At 49.6% G+C, this 21,868-nt stretch overlaps 1 protein-coding gene across 5 annotated transcripts in view; it reads right to left on the reverse strand.

The window, feature by feature from the left end:
• Positions 1-291: 291 nt before the first annotated feature.
• Positions 292-21,868, reverse strand: part of EPHX1 (epoxide hydrolase 1) — a 37,626-nt gene continuing 16,049 nt past the window's right edge. For 2 of the 5 annotated variants that reach the window (XM_086345111.1, XM_086345109.1), the window contains exons 2-10: positions 20,282-20,425; positions 18,252-18,439; positions 15,734-15,914; positions 9,320-9,547; positions 8,687-8,816; positions 7,958-8,163; positions 5,431-5,539; positions 1,410-1,526; positions 292-793 (exon numbers count right to left, since the gene is read on the reverse strand). In XM_086345111.1, the coding sequence (XP_086201237.1) occupies positions 592-793; positions 1,410-1,526; positions 5,431-5,539; positions 7,958-8,163; positions 8,687-8,816; positions 9,320-9,547; positions 15,734-15,914; positions 18,252-18,434 (1,356 nt within the window). In that variant the 5' untranslated portion in view covers positions 18,435-18,439; positions 20,282-20,425 and the 3' untranslated portion in view covers positions 292-591. Of the gene's footprint in view, positions 794-1,409; positions 1,527-5,430; positions 5,540-7,957; positions 8,164-8,686; positions 8,817-9,319; positions 9,548-15,733; positions 15,915-18,251; positions 18,440-20,281; positions 20,426-21,211; positions 21,282-21,868 lie in introns of those variants that run through there. The other 3 variants (XM_086345112.1, XM_086345108.1, XM_086345110.1) reach the window with 2 other exon arrangements.

Here is a 21,868-nt window from a genome sequence, read left to right on the forward strand (position 1 = left end):
CCTCCAGGGGGCGCCCGAGGCACAAGCCTGCATGATGGGTGTGGTGGGCAGAGCTGGGAGGCTGCCTCCAATCGCTGAAGCAGGCAGTGAGGGTCCCCAGTAGTCACTTGGCCTCGCTGCCTCTGCTCCGAGCTGCCCCTGGCGGGGAACCAGATGGGCAGAGTGGCCTCTTGGTGCCCCCAAGAATGGAATGGGACACCGTCCCAACACAGCCCGCAGGCTTGCCAGCTCAGCAGGAAGGGGCACCCTACGTGGGATCGGGGCTCAGCAAGTCACTTGTTCCAGCCACTCTTGGAAGAAAAATCATTTATCATCAAAGCCATGTTGCTTAGCAAGTGCGTGGGGCGTTCGCGTGGAAGGGTGAGCCTGGGGTCCCAGCACGGGCAGGGGACGGCAGCAAACACATTCCTGGGGAAAGGGGCATCTCTCCCCATAGAGGACCAGAGATGGGGAGTGGGCTCCCCGCCAGCCCCACTGCTACTGGGAGCTGGGCTGCGAGACCAGGGACTTCTCTGTGAAAGGGCGGGTGTCAGGAGGGAGCCTGCTGTGCTAGGGCAGGGGCTGCCGGGGAGGTGACAGGCCCCGCCGGGGTCACTGCCGCTCCTGCAGCCCCACGAACTTGCGGATGTCCTGGGCGAGCAGCTCTGGCTCCTCAAAGGCGGCAAAGTGGCCCCCACGGGGCATGTAGGAATAAGAGATGAGATTCGGGTACTTGGTCTTCACCCACTTTTCTGGCAAGTGCATCAGCTCACAGGGGAAGGCAGCAAAGCCCGTGGGCACATACACCTTCAACCTGGAAGAGACGGATATTTCATTGAGGGGCAGGCCGGGCTGGCTCTCCCGCACAACCGGGGTTCAGGGAGCTGGGGGGGGAAGGTCAAATTCGCTCAGCCACATGGATCCATAAAAGGACAGACCTAGGTTTTAAGCACCCACCTCAGCTCCAACCCCATAAGGGCCCTCTTTTCTGGAAGGGCTGCCCCAGCTGGAAAGTGTGGCCGAGGTGGGAACAGTCTCCAACTCCCACCTTTGCTCCCTTTTCCCTTTGCTGCTGCCTGAGGGTCTCCCTATGAGATCTGGCAAGGGGTCCAGGGAAGTTCCAGAACCATTGTGCCACCTAAGGCTAGCCTTGGCCCTGGGGGAGCCCCTGGGGATGTTTGGGGACCAGGCCTGGCAGCAAAGGGAGCTGCTGTCTCTCTTCATTAGCTTCTGTGAGCTAATTCTAAAGAGAGGCCCAGCACCCCTGACCTCCTTTAAATTGTGTCCTATTCTACACACCTGGTGTGCACCCAAGGCTTGGCTGCACTTTTCCGTATCAAATGTCCTTTGAGTCCAAGCGGGCCACCTCCCTCTCTCTGTCTCACAGGCATCCTCCCCAGAAGCCCTTTTCTGGGCTCAGCTGGACTTACATCTCATGCTTATTGACTTGCCCCAGGTTCTCCTTGTAGAAGCGCTGGGAGGAGGTGATGCTGCCTGTTGTCCAGTAGAGCATGATGCCCGTCAGCAGGTCGTCCAGGGAGAACTTCCTGGGAAAGCAGACCGGAAGGCCATGCTCAGGGCCAGGTGCGCCTGAGAGGTGCCACTTTCAAGCTATGTGTCGGGTGCTGTGCCCACCTGGCACCCCTCCTTGGGCCTCACTGCCCGCTCAGTGATCTTATTTCTCCCTGTGCTACAGGCAGGCCTGGTCCAAGGTCACCAGTTACCATGAAGACAGGTAATGTAGAATGATGAGCACGTACAAGGCAGGCTGTCATCCTGGGTGGTGTCAGCCAACCCCCTCCCTGACCTGCCTGCAAAGGTTCAGGCCGGATGGGAAGAAGCAGGTGTGGTCAACTGAACCAGGAGCTTGGCTGGTCACCGCTGGGTGGTCTGTGGGGAGGGTGCTGCAGCCTCTGCTCAGCCCACCCCTCGGTGCAGGCCCACCCCTGACCGGTCCTGAGCAGAACCTGGTCTCCAGGCAGCCTTTGGGACCCTGGCACCAGGAGAAGCAGGCAGGGTCAGCAGCTGCTGGGGCATTTGTATTCACCTGACCCCAGCTTACCTCCTGCCAAACCTGTGTCACCCCAGGAAGGAGCCATGGGCCCTGCAGAGACCCTCCTCCACATGCTCAGCACAGGATATCCCTTTGCTTCTCCAGCCTAGGAACTGCTAAGCAGGTGAAGCCCACCCAGACTGCAGGGCCCCACACTCCAGGAGGAAATAATCATTCGGTACCTGTTGTTGGAGCATGTGGCCTGTGGACTCTGGAAAGCTCCACACCCTCTCCAGCCCGCCCGCCCCTTGGGCCCTTGCCCTGTCCAGTCGGTGCGGGGCACTCTCAGCCCAGCCTGAGTCCAGAGCCCAGAACTCTCCGTGACCTCCCCCTCTGCCCACATCAGCGGCTGCCACCCATGGGCGGTGCCTCCTGGGCCTCCATTTCCTCACTGCTCTCCCCAACTCAGCTTCCACTCGCCAGCCTCCGTCCTTGTCTCCTGGAATAACCGTCCACCACCCCGCAGCCCCTCTAGCTTCCCTGACACGCACTCACCCCTTCAGGGCCTTCATCCTGGGGACCCTCTGCCACCTTGAGCCCCCCTACAGCCCACAGACCCAAGGGGACTCCAGCACTCCTGACAGCCGTGCTCACCAACCTCAGTTGCTACGTCCTCAGAGGGTCCCGACAGCCGTGTGCCCACCCACAGCCTCCCGCCCACCCACCTTCCTCTGTGAGGAAGTCTAAGTTCATGGAGCAGCCGTCCCTCCCCTCCCCACCCCCCGCCCCAGGCCGTTCCCTGGTTGATTCCTGATTCCGGGCTCAGGGGGAGCTCTTGCTCCCTTGTCCTGAGTCCTAAATCCCTCCATCTGCCTCTTCAGTCACCTCCCATATTGTCCCCAGGCCTTCCCTCCCTCCCTGCCCTGCTCTGCTCTCTCTCCCACGCCTCCTCACTCTGCACACCGAATTATCCTTGCTGCCCAGGCCTCGTGGGGAGGATCTTCTCCCTGGGTCTGTCCTCCCAGACTCTCTCTTCTGGAGCCACTAAGGCTCCTCTCAGCACCCCTGGGCGCTGCTCTGCTGTGCTCTGTCTTGAGATCCGCCCCGTGACTCCAACTACTAACTCACTGAGAACACAGTGGGAAGAACTGCTCCAATTTGACCCCTCACCTAAAGCTTCAGAACTGTGAGCCCAGCTACCAAGTGGACACCCCTGCCCGGGCATCCTGCCAGCATCTCCCACTCAGCCTGTCCGTGACAGAAACCAGCTCAGCCTCAGTCATCCCTTCCAAGCCCACTGCCTTTGCTCCTGCATATCCACCCCATCCTCAATGTCTGGACTAAAGAACATTTGCTGCTCCGCCTGCAAGGATCCTCAGCTCCAGGCAATGAGCTGAGTTGATTCGGCAGAAGCCAATTTGCCAAAAATGGTCAAAGGTCAGTTGGCTAAATGTACTTGTTTGCTTTAGCCATTTAGATACAGTTGGTCAGTCATATTTTTATTCTCAGAACTGCACTCTAAGGAATGTTCAATTCACCTCTGCCCTGCTCCCAACTACTACAGCCTGAGACAGGAGCAGAGAAAGGAGAATCTGAGGGGCACAGGAGGGGGACAGAAGAAGGTATTAATGTTAAATATGAAAATACAGTAAGAAAAGAGGCTTCTCAGAGATAAAGAACATCTTCATAAGACACCTTCGTATTCAGGGGTCATATTTCCCTTAGCCCTCAGTCCCTCATCTCTGAAATGCTAGATCTCTAGCCACGGCAGCATGGAGCAGGGATAGAGATAAAATGAACATTTTCAAAACGCAGTTTTGATAAAATTAAAACCAGTCAGTGAAAGCTGAACAGTTACAACAGGCACTTACATTTGGGGACTGTCTTTTAGCGAGTTGGCCAAGCGCTTTCACCTCCCCTGCAGCTCCAAGCACAGCTTGAAAACTACCACAGCAACCATTTCTACCCTCCTGCAGCTAGTGATCTTTCTAGAACACAGATCTGATCACGTCTGTCTGCTACTCAAAGCTTTGGTTCTCCAGGCATGCAGGTGGGCAGAAGCTACAGGGGGCAGCCTCCGGGTGGTCTGGTTGGCCTCATACCTGGTTCCAGGTATTCGTGCGCAAGGAGCAGGGCCAGACCCCTTGCCAAGGTGCTCTTAGTGGCATCCAATAAACCCTTGGGTGCTGCCCAGTGTGGGACTGGGGAAACAGATCCCAAGAGAGGCTCTTCGAGGACCCATCTGTAGGTCTGGCCCCATTGTATTTGCTCCAGCCTGGGGACAAATTACCCCTTCCAAGTACACCATGCATTTTAATCAGTCCAACCTCTGCTTCTGCTTTTCTCTTTGCCTATACTCCCTTCTTCCACCCTTTCCACCTGGCAAACTCCTATTCATCCTTTAAGGCCCAGGTCAAACAGATTCTCCCAGTCATTTCCCCTCCCTGTCTCTTAAACAAAGCAAATCCCCCTTTCTCTGCACCCAACAGTCCTTTGCATGTATCTTCAGAGTTCATCAGACAACTATTTGTGGAGCATCTACTATATGCCCACCTTTACCAGCTGGTGGCTGAAATGGTAAAGAACCTGCCTGCAATGCAGGAGACCCGGGTTCGATCCCTGGGTCGGCAAGAGCCCCTGGAGAAAGAAATGGCAACCCACTCTAGTATTCTTGCCTGGAAAATTCCATGGACAGAGGAGCCTGGGAGGCTACAGCCCACGGGGTCTCAAAGAGTTGGACACAACTGGGTGACTTTCACTTCACTTCACTTGGTACGTGCTCAGTGCTGTTTTAGGTGCTGGACATGGCTTAGACTAAGTCCCTACTTCTGGGCCAGATCCATACACTCCTTCTCACATATTAGACACTGGTGCTCTGAGTGTCTCTGAAGGAGTGAAAAAATGGCTGGGCCCTGGAGCAGGTGGGTCAGGGCCAACCTTGAGGAAGCTCGAATCAGGCCAGGGACCTGGGAATCATGCGCCGTACAGGCTGCAGCCTTTAAGGTTCCAGGAGACAGGACGGCCTCCCCACACTTTCTGTAGCCACCCTGTAGGACCAGCTTCCAAAAATGAGGCAGGCATACAGCCATGATGTCAGGCGCTTCCAGGATTCAGGAGGGACAGTCCGTGGGCTGCTCTCATGTCTTAGTGACAAAGAGGCTCCTGCTGCCCCTCTGGACTCCTTGATCCCAGAAGGAGGCTGTTTAGCAAACAGAACTGTCTTGAGCCCTGCATCCTATTTTTTATATCTCCACTGCGTGGCTAGACCTATCTGGGCCTCAGCTTCCTCATCCAAATATTGGGGCTGGGTTGGTCACAGGCTGAGGATCTGTGGGACATCCGACAACAGATGGAACTTGCTGACCATCCCACTCAGAGCAACCAGAGATGAAATCGGTGAGAAGGGAGGTGGGTGAGGAAGGTGAGCCAACAGCAGGCAGGGGTGGATGGGGTCTTACCTCTCTAGGCCTCCATCCTCCAAGTCTCGGAATTCCGAATTGGTCCAGGTAGAAAACTTCTCTAGAATATAGGCAGCCAGTCCCACGGGAGAGTCATTCAGAGCACAGCCTGGTGTGGGAAGAAGCAAGGGAGCAACTCAGGCCTGGGACCAGGGAGCTGGCCCCACAGAACAGCAGTGTGAACAGGAAGCCTGTGTCAGAGCACAGCTCTGCCCTGACTCTGGGGTGCTCCTGCACCTCACTTCCTTAACACTGGGCCTTGGAATCCTTATCTGACAAAAAGGGATAACACCTCGCCCACTACTTCATTGACATCCATATGCTATATGGGCAGCTTCCTTCAAACCAAAGAGGCTACAACTCCAGGTTTTGTAGGATCCAAATAAGAAATATATATAAATGCTGTTTTTAAAAAGTGTTTTTTTCTTTTTGTTTCTATTCTGTGATTAGAGAAAAATTAGAAACCACCTAAAAGCCCAAAATAGGGAATCAGTTTTAAATAAATATCGATCCACTCATAGGCCCAACGATAAAGCAAGCATTAAAAATGGGATGGATGGGGGCTTCCCTGAATGGTGAAGAATCCGCCTGCCAATGCAGGAGACACGGGTTCCATCCTTGGTCCAGGAAAATCCCAGATGCCAAGGAGCAGCTAGGCCTGCGCGTCACAACTACTGAGCCTGTGCTCTAGAGCCTGGAAGCTGCAACTATGGAGCCCACGGGCCACAGCTCCTGAAGCCCGCAGGTCCTAGAGCTGGTGCGCTGTAATAAGAGAAGCCACCGGCACGAGCCTGCATGCCGCAACTAGAGAGTAGCCCTCGCTGGCCACAACTAGAGACAAGTCCGCAGAGCAACGAGGACCCAGCACAGCCAAAAATAAATAAAACTGTTTTTTAAAAAAGAAATCCTTTTTTAAAAAGGCATGGATGGATCTCACAAGCAAAATATTCAGCTAAAGAAGCCAGACTCAAAAGAGCACCTATTGGAGGATTCCAATGCATATAAAGTATAAAAACCAGCAAAAGCAATCTATCTGTCAGGTCAGGAGGGTGGCTGCCCTGGGCGTGGGGGGAAGTACCCAGAAGAGGGTGCAGGGAGCTTTTGGGCTGGTGGGTCACGCTCTGTTACTTATATGAATGCTGGTTGTATGGACAGATTCCATTTGTGAAAATTCATCAATCAAAATGTTAGCCAGTTCTTCTGAAGGCCTGGGAGAGGAGAGGTAGGGAACAAGAGGTTATAGGTGATTGTCTTTTCTGTTTTGTGCTTTTTTGCATCTTTTGATTTTTTGACATTGAACATGGGTTACTTTTATAATAAGAGGGAGAAAACTGGTTCTATAAAACACTGTTCTTATTACCGTGAGCTGCCCAAGGTGTGAGTATGGACTGTCATGGAAACTCTAAAAGACCACGGGCAAAACAACTCCTGGGTGTCCTCTGAGTGGGGTTCAAGGAGGTTCCAGTGGACCCTTCTGATATCATATGATTGTAAAGGGGGCCTTTCTTCCCTTGTCTTACAGATATTTTACAGGTCTGCAAATTGTTGAAAACTAATAGTAATGCAAGTGAGTCTAGTTCATAGAGAAGCAAATGAATTTTGTCCAGAGAGTAGATCCTACAGATTCTCTTCACAAGGTTAAAAAAATTTTTAAGTTTTTTAATCTATATGAGATGTTGGATATTAACTTATTGTGGCAATCATTTTACAGAAGATGTAAGTCAAATCATTATGCTGTACACTCTAAATGTATACAGTGCTGTATGTCAATTATATCTCAATAAACCTGAATAATTAAAAAAAAAAGTCCAGTGGAGATTTACTTGATTATTACCCTGTAGATTTTGACAAGTTTTGTATTTATTAACAAATTTAGTGTTCCTAAATGCCTTTGAACTGTTTTATTTTACATTTTACTAGTTACTTTTAGTTAATGAGTTAAATAAAATTTTGACATGTGTTCATTTTTTATTTTTATGATTTTATCTTTAAAAATGTTTTTTTTTTCAGAATTTGAAAATTACTTTATTGACAAAGATACATAGTATGCCCCTCAAAATTAGTATAGCTATATGATTGATACCTTAAAAAAAATATTATCCCTTAACAGGGCCCTGATGGCAGTAGCTCCATCCATGCTATCTTCCCTCACTGAACTGGGGAGCTCCTCCAGCCCTGGGGAACCCCCTTCTTTCCACAGTCCCAGAACTGATAAACACTAGGCTTTGTCTTACCCACTCCTCGGTCCATCTCTATGCTTCTCCCTGTAGGACTCATGGGTGGAGGGACTGGAGGTCAAAGTCACTAGGAACACTGATTCTGCTCAGTGGAGCTGTTTGGGAATTTGGCCAGGCAGCGTAAGAGTGGACAGAGCTGAGTCCCTCACAAGAGGTTTTCACCCCATGAGCAGTGTTCCCAGCATAGGTGAGGCTTCCCCCGCTGGTTGGGAGCCTTGCTGAATGGATTGGCTGTAACCTCACCCCCACCCGCCACCGCTGAGCCAGGTGCCTTGCGCCTGCGCACTCACCCACGGTGTCCGGCTTGGTGCTCTGGATGTGCAAGTAGCCGCTCTCCCTCAGTAAGCTGAAGAAGATCTTCTTAAAGGGGTATATCAGCTCCATGTCTCTCTCGGTATAACCGAAAAGCCCCCCGAAACACCGTCCCAGAGGAAGGGTCAGGGTGTAGAAATTTCTTAAAATCAAAGCCATGTTCAAGTGCAGGCCCTTGATGTGGCTGGGGGCAGAGAAGGGTCAGGTGAGCCTGGGTGCCATCCAGGATGGGGAAGTGGGGAGGGAGATGGAGGAGGAAGAGACCACAGAGCTGGGGAGCACAGGGCCAGCCCCCATCAACATCTGCCCCCTTGGGTGACCACAGGAGGTGAGGGAGCAGGCTGGGGAGAAAATACAGGTTCTACAAAGTTCTGGTCAGCTCTCTCCCAGGACTTGGTCCATCAGAAAGGTCTACTCCCTGACCGTCCCCCTCCTCTAGCTGGCTCTCCAGGCCTGGGCAACTGGCCCAGAGTCACCAGTCCTGTGTGACACCAAAGGGAGGGAAGATTCGTGTCGAACTTCCCCAGGCAAAGCTGAGTGATGGGGACCCTCCCTTATCTCCCCTGGGCCCACAAACATCCTGCCTGCGTGGCCGCTGTGCCAAGCCTCAGACACTATGCCCAACCTTCCTCCCTATGCATTCACCTCGCACGGGCTGTGCACACACACCTGCACACATACACACAACGCCTGACAGCCACCCTCACCTGGGCACCAGCTGGGCCATGTTGGTGCAGATCAGGGCCCCCCAGTCCCCGCCTTGAATATAGAATTTCTGGAAGCCCAGCCGCAGCATCAGCTTATAAAAGATCCTGGCAGTGGCCACTGAGTTGAAGCCTGGTTGTTAAGGGGAGAGAAGAATCATGGGAGGTCACGCCTTTGGTTCCGCAGTTCAGAGTGGGTGAGAAGGAATCCTGGGGCCCAAGGGTGGGGTGCCCAGTGCCCAGAGGAAGTGCTCCTGGTGCTAGCCTTGGTGCAGGAGATGGTGAAGCCAGCCCTGCTGAGGGTCCGTGGGTCCACACTGTGTGCAGCGCTTAGTCAGCCTTGCTGGCCCGGAATAACACGGAGTCCAGACATGGACCCGCCCAGAGGGGGCAGCTCCCAAGGACACGAGAATCTAGGCCCTGAGCCCACTCTGGACAGTCATGACTCTGCCTGGTCCCTGGCCCACCATGCCCCTCAAATCCTGAGAAGACACACTGGCCCTTTGGCAATCAAATCATCCCCATTGCTTCTCTTTCCTCAGGTCTCAGATGCTCCCCTCCCCCAGCTCCCTCAGGCTCTGAAGGAAGCCGGCTCCCCACCCTGGGGCAGATGCCTGGCCCGCAGCAGCCCCATACCCTTCTTGGAGGATGCCTCCGAGAAGCTGTAGCCAGGAATGGATGGACAGATGACTTCAAAAACATGCTCATCACTCAGGCCGTGGTTCTTGGGGTCAGTCAGGAACGGGATGATCTTATAAAACTCGTAGAAGGAGCCAGGCCAGCCGTGCACCATCAGCAAGGGCTTTGGGGTTTGGCCGGAGGGGAGGTTGGGGGGCTTCACGTGGATGAAGTGGATGTCCAGCCCTGGGGGGACAGAACACAGTCAGGGCTAGGGGAGAGGGCCCTGTGGTGGGGGAGGCTGCCATCACCGCTCTCGGGGTAGCCAGTCAGGCTTTGCGCCCGCCTAAGCAGGACCATGGTGCTGCCACTCCGGGTGCCCCATGGTACTGGCCACAGTCACCACCAGCGGCGCTGGTTGAGCGCTTACACTGAGCTCCAGACCCCCCTGGCGACTTACTCGGCCTTCATAGCCACCTGCAAGCAGCAGACTGCTGCGTCCCTGCAGGTGAGAACGTGAGCTGTCTGTGAGGCCGGGCCAGGCTGCTCTCAAACTGCTGTATTCCCAGAGCCCAAAACCGGCCCTGGCTCGTGCCAATGCTCAACGTATTCATTGTTTAATAATTTACAAATTGTGTGTGGGGTGCAGGTAGCCTTATATATCCAGCAGTAGAGAATGAAACAAATTATAGTTTAACAGTACACAGTAAGGGACTTCCCAGGTGACGCTAGTGGTAAAGAATCTGCCTGCCAACACAGGAGATGCAAGAGACACAGGTTGGGAAGATCCCCTGGAGGAGGAAAGGGCACCCCACTCCAGTACTCTTGCCTGGAAAAATCCCATGGACAGAGGAGCCTGGTGGGTTGCAGAGAGTCAGACATGACTGAGCTATGATCACACAGTACACTGTAATACAGCAGAGTCACTGTAATACAATGACATTATGACGTGAAGTCGCTCAGTCATGTCCGACTCTTTGTGACCCCATGGACTGTAGCCTCCCAGGCTTCTCAGACCATGGGATTTTCCAGACAAGAGTACTGGAGTGGGTTGCCATTTCCTTTTCCAGGGGATCTTCCCGACCCAGGAATCGAACCCAGGTCTCCCACATTGTAGGCAGAAGCTTTACCCTCTGAGCCACCAGGGAAGCCCGACAGTCATCTAAAATGACAGCGTCCATGTGCACTGAATATGGAAATCAGTCCTGTATATGTTGCTAAGTGGTAAAAGCAAACTATGAAGCCAGATCCATTGTATGACCCCATTTCTGTAAATAGTTACATGTATGCATATATCTATATGGTGTGTATAGGAATTTTAAAGTCTGAAAAGATAAACTACAAAAATGTAAAAAGTAGTCCTTTCTGAGCAATAGAATTTCAAGCAAATTATAGTCTTTTTTGTGGTTGTATGAACTTTAAAATTTTTCTACGATGGACATATGCATAACTTTTTTTTAAAGTGGAGAAAATTATTTTAAGGTAGAGTGCTGGGCATTGAAACAGCACCCTAGCCAAAGATGGATGAATGGATTCCAGGCCCCCCTCCCTGCTGGAGTCACTTTGAGAACAGTCTCTCTTCCCAAGCAAGTGGGCGTTCATAGCAAACACGGCCAGGGAGGCTGTTACACCTCCACCACGAGGGCTGGCATTGACAGCAAGGTCTGTGGTTTATTCACTATGACAGGAAGGTCTGTGGTTTATTCACTATACAAATAATACATGCTTTCTGTAGGAAACAGAAAACAAAGATAAATCAAAAGTGGGGTGGGGGAGGAATCACATATAATCTCATGATCTTAAGAGAACACTGTGTTACCCGTCCAACTTTTTAAAATAATTTTTTTTATTTGGGGACAATTTTATTTTATTTTATTTTATTTTTTATGACCTGCCTCATTTCAAACAGAATCTGCAGCAGCCAGAAAAACACACAGTGAAGACTGGAGTGTAGAAAACAAAAAGGAAGAAGCAAAGATTTCACCAGAAATTAGCCTCATCCTAATCCAATACTATCAGCCTACATTGTTTAATGCAAACATACATTTCAAAACTGTCAGACTATTGAGAGAAACCACAGGTTTCTTTCATGCTATCTTCCCCCAAAGCTGAAGCAATCATTTCCTAAAAGAGCTATTTAGAAATACCTCTTGATTTAAGCATTCAAAAAGCACATGCAATAAGCAGACTTCACTCTGAAACAAAAATGGACAAAGCTGCCTCCAGAGCAAATCTGTATCAAGAAGTCACTTTTCCAGTAATTTCAAGTGGAGCACCTCAAGTTTACTTCTTGAACTTGAGAAGAAATGAAACAGACAAAAATCACAAGCCTTACTTCTATTTGGGGACAATTTTAGATGTATAGAAAAACAGTGGAGCTAGTACTGGAAGTTCCCAGATACCCACACTTAGTCTCCCTACTATTAACATCTCGTGTTAGGATGTACATTTATTATAATGCATGAACCAGCACTGATACATTAATAACTAAAAGTCATACTTTATGGATTCAGATTTTCCTTAGGTTTTTTTTTTAAGTTTTAAGTGGTGGTAGGAACATTTAACACGAGACCTATTGTCTTCACAAAGGTTTTTTTTTTGCCTTTTTCCCCACAAAGTTTTAAGTGTGTTGCACAGTGCACAGTACTGCTGTCTACAGGTACAGTGTCACTCAGTGGCTCCTCAGAACGTGTGTGTGTGTTGTGTGTGCGTATCCAGTCACTGAGTTGTGTCCACCTCTTTTGAGACCCCACGGACTGTAGCCTGCCAGGTTCCTCTGTCCATGGGTTGCCATTTTCTTCGCCATACTTAGAACTTACTCGACTTGGATAACTGAAACTTCATACCCGGTAATTAGTAACTCTATAGTTCCCCACCTCCCAGCCCTTGGCAGCCACCATCCTACTCTCTGCTTCTATGAGCGTGACAATTTTAGGTACCTCATATAAGTGGAGTCGTGCAACCTTTGCCCCTTCTGTGATTGGCTTATTTCACTTCTCGTAATATCCTCGAGGTTCGTCCATGTCATCACATCTTATAAGACTTCTTTCCTTTTAAAGACTGAATTAATACTGGTACATACACACATACAATGGAATATTACTCAGATTGCCTTAGTTTTTACCCAGTGTCCTTTTTCTTTTCCAGGATCCTATCCAGGACACCACGTCACATTTAGCTGTCAAGTCTCCTTAGGCTCCTCCTCAGCTGTGACAGTTTCATATGTTTTTAAAAACAGAGAACATAACTTGCCTTTAACAAAAATAGAAGCCTACATACATTCTATTTTGGAACCTGATTTTTTTTTTCCACTTAACAATATATCCTGGGTGTCCTTCTATGCTGCTAAATTTACTCCTAAAGTTGAATTTAGTAGTTAATGTTAACTCCTTTGGAACACACAGCGTGGTGTGAGATTATTTTTGATTCAAATTCTATCACATTATCATCTGAGTTTAAAATTAGAAAAAACACACATATACATCCATTCTATATAGCAGCGTATACGCAGGAGATCCCTGGAAGCATGTTATTTAACAGAAGCAGATGCTGTCCCTGGGGAGGGACGAGAGGGAGACTCTGTCTCCTTCTGTACATTTTGAATTTTAAATACTGAAAATTTAAAAACTAAAAAAAAAAAAGTTAAAATTTGCCCTATGGGTCCTCCTTCCCTTTAGGGTGAAAATGCTCTCCTGGTCGCCCTATGGATCTGTGGTGCCTATAGGATCTCTGTGCCCAGGCTAATGGGTCAGAATTGAGGAGACAAACTGGGCTCAGAGGGCATCCACGGGCTTGGTGAGGGGAGAGGGCAGTGGGGAGTGGTTGGTCACAGCCGAGGGCCAGTGCTAAAATAGTGGCCACAGGTGAAGGAGGAGGGGACAGGCTGGGACACCAGAGAGCTGGGTTCCAGCCCTGAACCTCCACTTCCCTGTGACTCAGGCGACTCCCTGCCCCCGCTGGGAGGTGCTGGGCTCCCCAGAGGCCACTGTGCGCGCGCACGCGTGTGTATGTGTGTGTGTGTGTGTGTCGCTTTGTTCATGTCTGACTTTGCAACTCTATAGGCTGTAGCCTGTCAGGCTTCTCTGTCCATGAGATTCTCCAGGCAAGAATACTGGAGTGGGTTGCCGTGCCCTCCTCCAGGGGATCTTCCTGACCCAGGGATCAAACCCAAGTCTCTTATGCCTCCTGCATTGGCAGGTGGATTCTTTACCACTAGCGCCACCTGGGAAGCCCCTGAAACCCCTGCATGTCTCAGACTCTCTGAGAACAGAGACTGATCTGCAGCAGGACATCCAGGACATGGCCTGGAGCCAGAAGCTCATCACAGAACAGGGAAGTGGCGGGGACAAGAAGGCCGAATAAGGAGGCTAGTGGGGATGAGGAGAAAACGTCGAGGAGAGGTCACAGATTGAGCCATGAGCAGGGGAGCACAGGGGTCAGTGCGGAAGCAGAAAGGACCCTGAAAAGGCCTAAACGTGAGGGAGGAGGATGGCAGCAGAGAGAGTGAGAAGGGAGGTCCTCTTGGGCGAATTTCAGGCCAGGGAGTCAGGAAAAGAGACACACTGACACACACACACACACATACAGTATGTGTGTAAGCGGTTATAATTTTCAATTTATACGTACTCCTTGGGTGGAAAATTAGGAACCTGGGCAATTTCGACCCTTTTCACCCTTGGGAAGGTAAATTTAACTTCTCTGAATATTTTAAGATAAACGTATATGGTACAACTGCTATGGAAAACAGTGTTATAGTTCCCTCTAAAATTAAGCATAGAATTACTAGTTGACTCAGCAACTTCACTTCTGAGTATATACCCAAAGAACAGAAAACAGGAACATAAACAGATATTTGTACGTTCATAATCACAGCAATATTTTTCACAATAGCTAAAAGCAGAAGCAACCGAAGTGTCCATTGACGGATGACAACATGTGCCATTATTCAAAATGTACCATTATTCAGCCTTAGGAAATTCTGACCCATGCTACAATATGGATGAACCTTGAGGACAGCATGCTAAGTGCAGTGAGCCAGTCAAAAGGACACATATTGTATGATTCTACTCATACAAGGTCCTTAGATTCAGAATTCATATTTATGTTTACAGAGACAGAAAGCAGAATGGTAGTTTCCAGAAGCTAGGTGGAGAAGGAAATGGCAACCCACTCCAGTGTTCTTGCCTGGAGAATCCCAGGGACGGGGGAGCCTGGTGGGCTGCCGTCTATGGGGTTGCAAAGAGTCGGACACGACTGAAGCGACTTAGCAGCAGCAGCAGCAGGGAGACGGAGAGAAACAGGAGTTAGAGCTGAATGACACAGTTTCCGTTTTTGCAAAATAAAAAAAGTTTTGAAGATAGATGGAGGTGCTGGCTGGATAACAATATAAAAGTATTTAATCCACTGTGACATTACAGGTAACAAGGTATACTCTATGCTTTCAATGGTCAGCTTTATGGTATATGTATTTTACAATGTGGGTGTGCTCAGTCGAGTCTGGCTCTTTGTGACCCTATGGGCAATAGCCCGCCAGGTTCCTCTGTCCATGGGATTTTCCAGGCAAGAATACCAGAGTGGGTTGCCATTTTCCATTCCAGGGGAATATTTTACTATAATTAAAAACAAATAGATAAATTTGTACAAATTAACAGCATGAGTTTGATTTTCTTAAACATTTCTATATCTGATTCTAAATCTGTGTTGGGCTAAAAAAATACTTTTCCACTATGGAAACTATTATCCCAAATTAACTTAGGTTGGGCTTCCCTGGTGGCTCAGAGGTTAAAGCATCTGCCTGCAATGCAGGAGACCTGGGTTCGATCCCTGGGTCGGGAAGATCCCCTGGAGAAGGAAAATGGGAACCCACTCCAGTCCATGGGGTCACAAAGAGTCAGACACGACTGAGTGACTTCATTTTCACTTTCACCTTTCCAAGAACATTTTGAAGATAGCTTTCCTTCCAGGTGAAGTTGGGTGACAACCTATGATACTGTTGGGACAGGAGGTCTAAAGCTTCAGAGACAGGACAGTTTTTATTCGAACCTTGACTGACAGCTTGAGCACCCTTGAACAGTCACAATATCATAGACTCCAAAGCCTCAAGGAGGGGCTGAGTTGACTGAGGCCATGCCCAGATCTAGGTCTCATCTCCATCCTCCCAAAGATTGTTCCATCATTGAACTGGATTGTACAATTCTTTGGTTTTTAATTTATTTGTATGTTTTCCCATTTAGCTCAAAAGACCATTGGACTTGTTGGGATTTTGCATTATTTTTGCATCTGAGTGGGGTTATACCTTCCAAATACATCTCACTGACCAATAATCGAATTCTGGGTCTCCGGGCTTTATTTAAGTCCCAGTGTTATTTAAGTGTCTATGAAGGTTGTTTCTGTCATACACATCCCCCTCCAGCTGGTGTTTTGGAAACATACCTTCAATCTTAGTCTTGAAGTGAGGGTATTTGTTGAGAATCTCCACCTGCTTCCTCCAGTCAAATTCATTCCTCCAGTAGGAGATGATTTTCTTCAAATAGTTGGAGTTGAAACCATAGTGGAAACGACTGTCCTCCAAAGGTGGAGTTAAACGGACCCTGTCAATCCTCTGATGTAAGTCCTGGAGAAAATGTGAGACCCCAAGGAGAGAAGGTGAGTGGGGCAGAGCACAAGAGAAAGTTTGTTTCCAGAAGACAGAGAAAACCCTGCAGCCACCAGACCCCATGCTACAGTAAAGGCAAAGCAAAATTTCACCAGATGGGATGAGGAGGCTCCTGGCCTCCAGACATGTGCTCTGGGTCGTCAGGTTTATCCCAGAAGAAAGCTCCTGGCTTCCCAATGGTGGCTGTTCCCCAAACATACGTTTTTCACTTTCAACTTCAGGTTACTTCTCATTTTTGTTTTTAAATGTATGAACAAAATGTGTTTTTAATTTATCAAGGCTTATATACAGCAAGGGGGGCTTCCCAGGTAGCTCAGTGGTAAAGAATCTGCCTGCTAATGCAGGAGACACAGGCGATCCCTGGGTTGGGAAGATCTCCTGGAGGAAGAAATAGCAACCCACTCCAGGATTATTGCCTAGAAAATCCTGTGGACAGAGGAGCCTGGTCAGCTACAGTCCGTGGGGTCACAAAGAGTTGGACACAACTGAGCGACTAAGCACACAGCACATAGACAGCAGAGGGTGGCCAACTTTTTTATTTTGGGGGGCCAACTTTTTTCAAAAGGGCCAGATCATAAGCAGCTTAGGTTTTCTGAGCCACAGCTAACCTACTCTGTTCTTGTAGGATGGAAAAAGTCATAGATGGTACATGGACAGATGGGAGTGACTGTGTTCCAATAAAACTTTACTTATGGGCACTGAAATTTGAATGCCAGGTTAATTTTCATGTTACAAAGTATTATTCTTCTTTTGATTTTTTCCAACAATTTAAAGGTGTAAAAACTATTCTTAGCGTGGGAGCTGTACAAAAGCAGGTGGCAGACTATTATACATAAAATAGATAACCTATACTACAGCAGAGGGAACTCTTCTCAATACTCTGTAATAACCTGTGTGGGAAAGTGAAAATTGCTCAGTCGTGTCTGACTCTTTGCAACCCCATGGACTATATAGTCAATGGAATTTTCTAGGCCAAAATACTGGAGTGGGTAGCCTTTCCATTCTCCAGAGGATCTTCCCAACCCAGGCATCAAACCCAGGTCTCCCACATGGCAGGTGGGTTCCAATCTGAAAAAGAATGGATATATGTAATATTTATAATTGATTCACTTTGCTGTACACCTGAAACTAATACAGCATTGTAAATCAACTATACTCCAACGTAAAATCAAAATTAAATAAAAAAAAAAGAAGGTAGCAGAATAGATTTGCCGACTCTGATACCAGTGTTAAGTGATACACTATATGTGAGTATGTGTGTGTTAGTCACTTAGTCATGTCCGACTCTTTGCGACCCCATGGACTGTAGCCCACCAGGCTCCTCTGTCCAAGGACTTCTCCAGGCAAGAATACTGGAGTGGGTTGCCATTCCTTCTCCAGGGGATCTTCCCAGGGATCAAACCCGGGTCTCCTGCACTGCAGGGGATTCTTCATTATCTGCTCCTCTTCTCAACTGCTAGACGAGAAGCTCTTTGAGAGAAGGCTCTCTCTCTTCTTCCAAGTACTTGGCACTAGGTCTGCACACAGAAGGTGCTCCCATACCCACAGAATGGAAGAAATGATGGGTAGGGATGTCCCAGGTCCCACCCACCCTCCCAGTCCTGCTCAAGCCTGGCTCTCAGCTTAGCCTACTCCAGGGTCACACCTATCCTTGGTGATTCCAGCCGTGTGCGGAGGACGGGGCCCAGGCTTTGGCATTAGACAGATCTGAGTCTAAATCCGCCAGCTTATTATCTCGGTCACTGTGCATTAACAGCTTTGCCTCTCTGAGCTTCAGTTTCTACATGACCGCAGTCACTGCACGTGATCACAAGGGTCTAAACACACAGCAGGTGCCTGGCCACAGCTGGCCCCAGGCCAGGTTCTCTGCTCTGCAGCATTTTATGTCACCACAGCCTTGTTTTCACTCATGATCTCCACCCAGGCTCCAAGAAGGGCCTCACTTCTGCCTTCAAGCTCATCCCCAGGGTTTCAGGTGGGGCACAGAGGAGGCAGAAACAGCTGCTCTCTGTGACCCTTAATGCAGGTAGCTGGATTCAGCTGGCACTTCTTTCCTCGCGCGGGCACTACTGGGCCTTGGGAACCAGGAACATGGAGACAGAGGAGGGGGAAGGAGCAGAAGGGATGGGGTGGGCAGAGTAGGTGAGTCCAGTAGGAGAAAAGCAGGCAGAAAATAGCCCTAGAGGGACCACTTTGGAAGACCCTCCTTGGTGCCAGGCCCAGCCTGAGGCCCAACCCCAGATGGGGCCTCCCCGCCCTCCCCTCTGCTCAGCCATCTGGAAAGAGGTGCCTTACATTGATCTCCTCATCTGATGTTTCCACCTTGAATGGGCGGATGCTCTTATCCTCCCCAGCTGTGGGCCTCACCCCAGGCCCCCACCATCCATCTTCAAGGGGCAAAGTCTCCTCCTTGTCCTTGGAGACGAACCAGTAGATGACAAAGCCCAGCACTGAGGCAAGGAGTATTTCCAGCCACATGACTCCTGCAAAAGTAACAGCCCATCAACAACAGAGTCTGCCAGATAGCCCTTGACCTCTGGCTGGAAATGCCAGATTCCTGACTTCTTTCCCACCCAATCCTCGATTTTGTGTACTTTTGACATGAAAAATAACATCAACATTTGTTGTTGTTTAGTTGCTGAGTCCTGTCCAATTCCTGCCACCCCATGGACTGCAGCCCGCCAGGCCCCTTTGTCCATGGGAGTTTCCAGACAAGAATACTGGAGAGGGTTGCCTTTTCCTTCTCCAGGGGTCCCGACTCAGGGATCAAACCTACATCTCCTGCACTGGCAGGCGGATTCTTTACTGGTGAGCCACCAGGGAAGCCAACATAAGCATAGTATGGAAAAATTGGAAAACAATAGAGAAAGCCACAAAAATCACCATAATCCTACCAAGCTATGGAATTCATTAATCAGATTTAGAAAAGATGAAGCTGGGTTGGCTTCTGCATAGCCTTGGGTGGTGGGCTCTGCATGTCTGAGGCCTCATGGTTCTCTGAGGGGGTCTCTTCCTCCAGACACTTCTGAGAAGCTTCTTTCCACTGTTGTGACATCCCTCCCCCACAGGAGGAGCAGGGACGTCTCTGAGCAGTGGGCTCAGGAGAGGAGATGGAGTCACACTTGCTCTTTGCTGTCTCTCCCTGAGAGGGGCCTCTCCTCAGGGTGTACATACAGGGCAAGGTGGGGGCGGGTCTGAAGAGCTGGGAGGTTACGTGCATCTGGGGTTGGGGGGAGTGTTCAGTGGCCCAAATGTGGCCATATATCTCAGCTGGTTGTCAACAGTTTTATTGAGATTTAATTCACATACCATGTAATCTAGTGGTTTTCAGTATATTCACAGACACGTGCAACCATATTCACAATTCTAGAACATTTTCATCACTACAAAAAGGAACCCTGTACCCTTTAACTATTACTGGCACTTGACCCCCACACCACCCTGGCCTTAAGCAGCCACTAATCTACCTTCTGTCTACAGACTTGCTTAGTACATTTCACATAAACTCAGATGTTTTAATCATTTGTCTGACTCCCCTACTTTTTTCGCAAAAGGGGAAGAAAGAAGAGCTTAGTTCCTGCAAACCAGTACCAGGCCGACAATGGCTCGGCATTATTATCTAGCTATTTGTTTTGCGTGTTTCCAAGGAAGTAACCCCCCTTCCCCTGAAGGTTCACAGTCAGAGAAATGTGTGAATATGGGCGCCATCCTCAGGCCAGAGACCTTTGCAGAGCCACCTCCCAGGCCCAGCCCAACTCTCCCCTGGAAACCTGGGGCAGGGGGAGGATGCCGCTAGCAAACCCACCCCAGTGTGCCCTCTATCCACTGCTGGGGGCTTGCCAAGGCCCTGCGGTTTGCTCTGCCAAGAAAATACGCACAGGCTTCTCCCACTTCCCACAAAGAGATGCTTTGTCTCTGCCAGGGAAACCCCTCCCCTTTGAGAAGAGCCAACTGCTAGTCTTTGTGGTATTCGAAGGCAGGGACTGTGAGGTGCTGGGGAGCGTGTGGGAAAAGACGGAAGGCAGAGAGCAGAGCTTCCCTTGGCAGCAGGAAGAGACAGATGTGGTTCACCTGTTGGGTGGGTCACAACGTAAGAATCTGGAGCTGGGAAGACAAGAACTGTGTCTATCCTAGTCCCTGCCCTGACCACAGTGCCCAGCATAATGTCTGGCACAGAAAGGCATTTTGCCAATATGTGTGCGATCAACATATACAGTGGGTGCAAATAAGATGTTGCAGGATGTTGTCAAGGGAGCTGCAATCATGATGAACAAGAGGAGATGACTTTAATCTTCCAAGTGAATGATACACATCACCTTCCTTACCTGACTTCAGCACAGAGAGGTCAAGAGCACGGTTGTCACTTTCCGCTGGGTTATAAATGTCCTGCTTTCCCTTTTCTGTGTTGAATTATCCCAGGGCTTTCACTTGTCCATGTGAATTCTGAGTTCTCACCCTTTGAGCAGCTCCTTGGGAAGCAGCCAGGGAAACAGAATTGTGAAATACTGCACCCAGCTCCATGTTAGGAGACTGCAGGTGCCATCTTCACCCTCTACCGCCTTTTAACAATTGCTGGGTGCTACCAACCTAGCAGACCTGATATGTGTGCAGATACTTAATTCCCCTGGACTTCGACAACAAACAGAACCATGAGCTAGAGTGTTGAAATCAGTATTCAAGCACTGCATCTAAACTCTGGGGACCTGGACAAGGGGCACCATGATGGGCCATGCTGGCACAGCCCAGGGCAAAGTGACAGATTCAAGGAGAAAGTTTAAAGCCCTTTCTCTTGCACCTTAATTAAGATAATAAGAATATTAGTTCTTGGTTCAAGGACATTGCTTTAGTGCTATTGATCTCAGATTACAAAGCAAGTTTTAACTGCAGTATGTTAATTTGCCACCTATTAACTACCCTTTATTTATTAGCAGGTATTAAATGCACATGAAGCAAGGCGCTCTAGGTTAGCCCAGTGTAACAGGCATTGACTCTGCTGGTAGGTTTTCAAGGGATGTGATAAACCATGGCCCGTGAAAATCCACCCACTAAGAAGCCAAATTTCACTGAACTTTCTTTATCACTTAAGGTAAGAACCAGGCACTTGCCCCAAATCACATCGCTCTTTCGAGGATTAGAATCTGCAGCCAAAGCATTCATTCCCGGTCTGTCGCTGGGTATGTTTCTCCTGCCACCCCGACCTACCCACCCCATCTTATTTCCTCTCAGCATCTGTTTCCAGCCTCAAGCCTTCATACCTGCCCTTTGGGTCCCAGTCAGAGCACAGGCGAGCCACGACTGCACGGGAGGCCTCTCTCAGGTCAGAATATTTTTTTCCCCCCAAATTAAATAATAATAAACAAGACCTTCCCCTTCCCCACGCACTGGAGCTGCGGGTCCATAAGGAAGGAGGTGGTTGGTCCGCGAACTCCGAGAAGAGGCGGGGCCTATGAGCCCGACCAATCAGAGCTCAACCCCTCCATCCTTAGGTTTAACTCCACCCCCACGCTCCCAGGCCAGTGAGTGAAACCCTAGACAGACGCTCACTTCCAGGGGCGTGGAGGGTCTCGGAGTGCTGCGGCTGCCCTCAGACCTCCGGATCTCCCCAGTCAGGGCTGCTGCTTTATTTAGAGTATGAGGAAAGTGGAAGTCTGAGGCTCAGGAGAGACGGCGCCACTCTGCCTGCCCAGCTCCTTGTACAAAGCAGGCTATGGCGTGGAGCCAGCTGATGGCTCTTCTCCCCAGAGCAGGCTCTTTGGGGTGGGGCTGGTTGAAGAAACATCGCTCACAAGGGGGAGAAGCACTGTTCACCAGGAAATCCAAGGCCAACTGCACTCTGGCTGTCGCAGCCTAGGTTGGGGGAGGGGATGGCTCCAGGCAGGTGACACAGCTTCCCATCCCATCCCCCAACCTCC

Source organism: Bos grunniens, chromosome 16, assembly GCF_055505025.1.
Source record: "Bos grunniens cultivar Pamir isolate PY7600 chromosome 16, Bosgru_T2T1.0, whole genome shotgun sequence".
Classification (NCBI taxonomy): domain Eukaryota; kingdom Metazoa; phylum Chordata; class Mammalia; order Artiodactyla; family Bovidae; genus Bos; species Bos grunniens.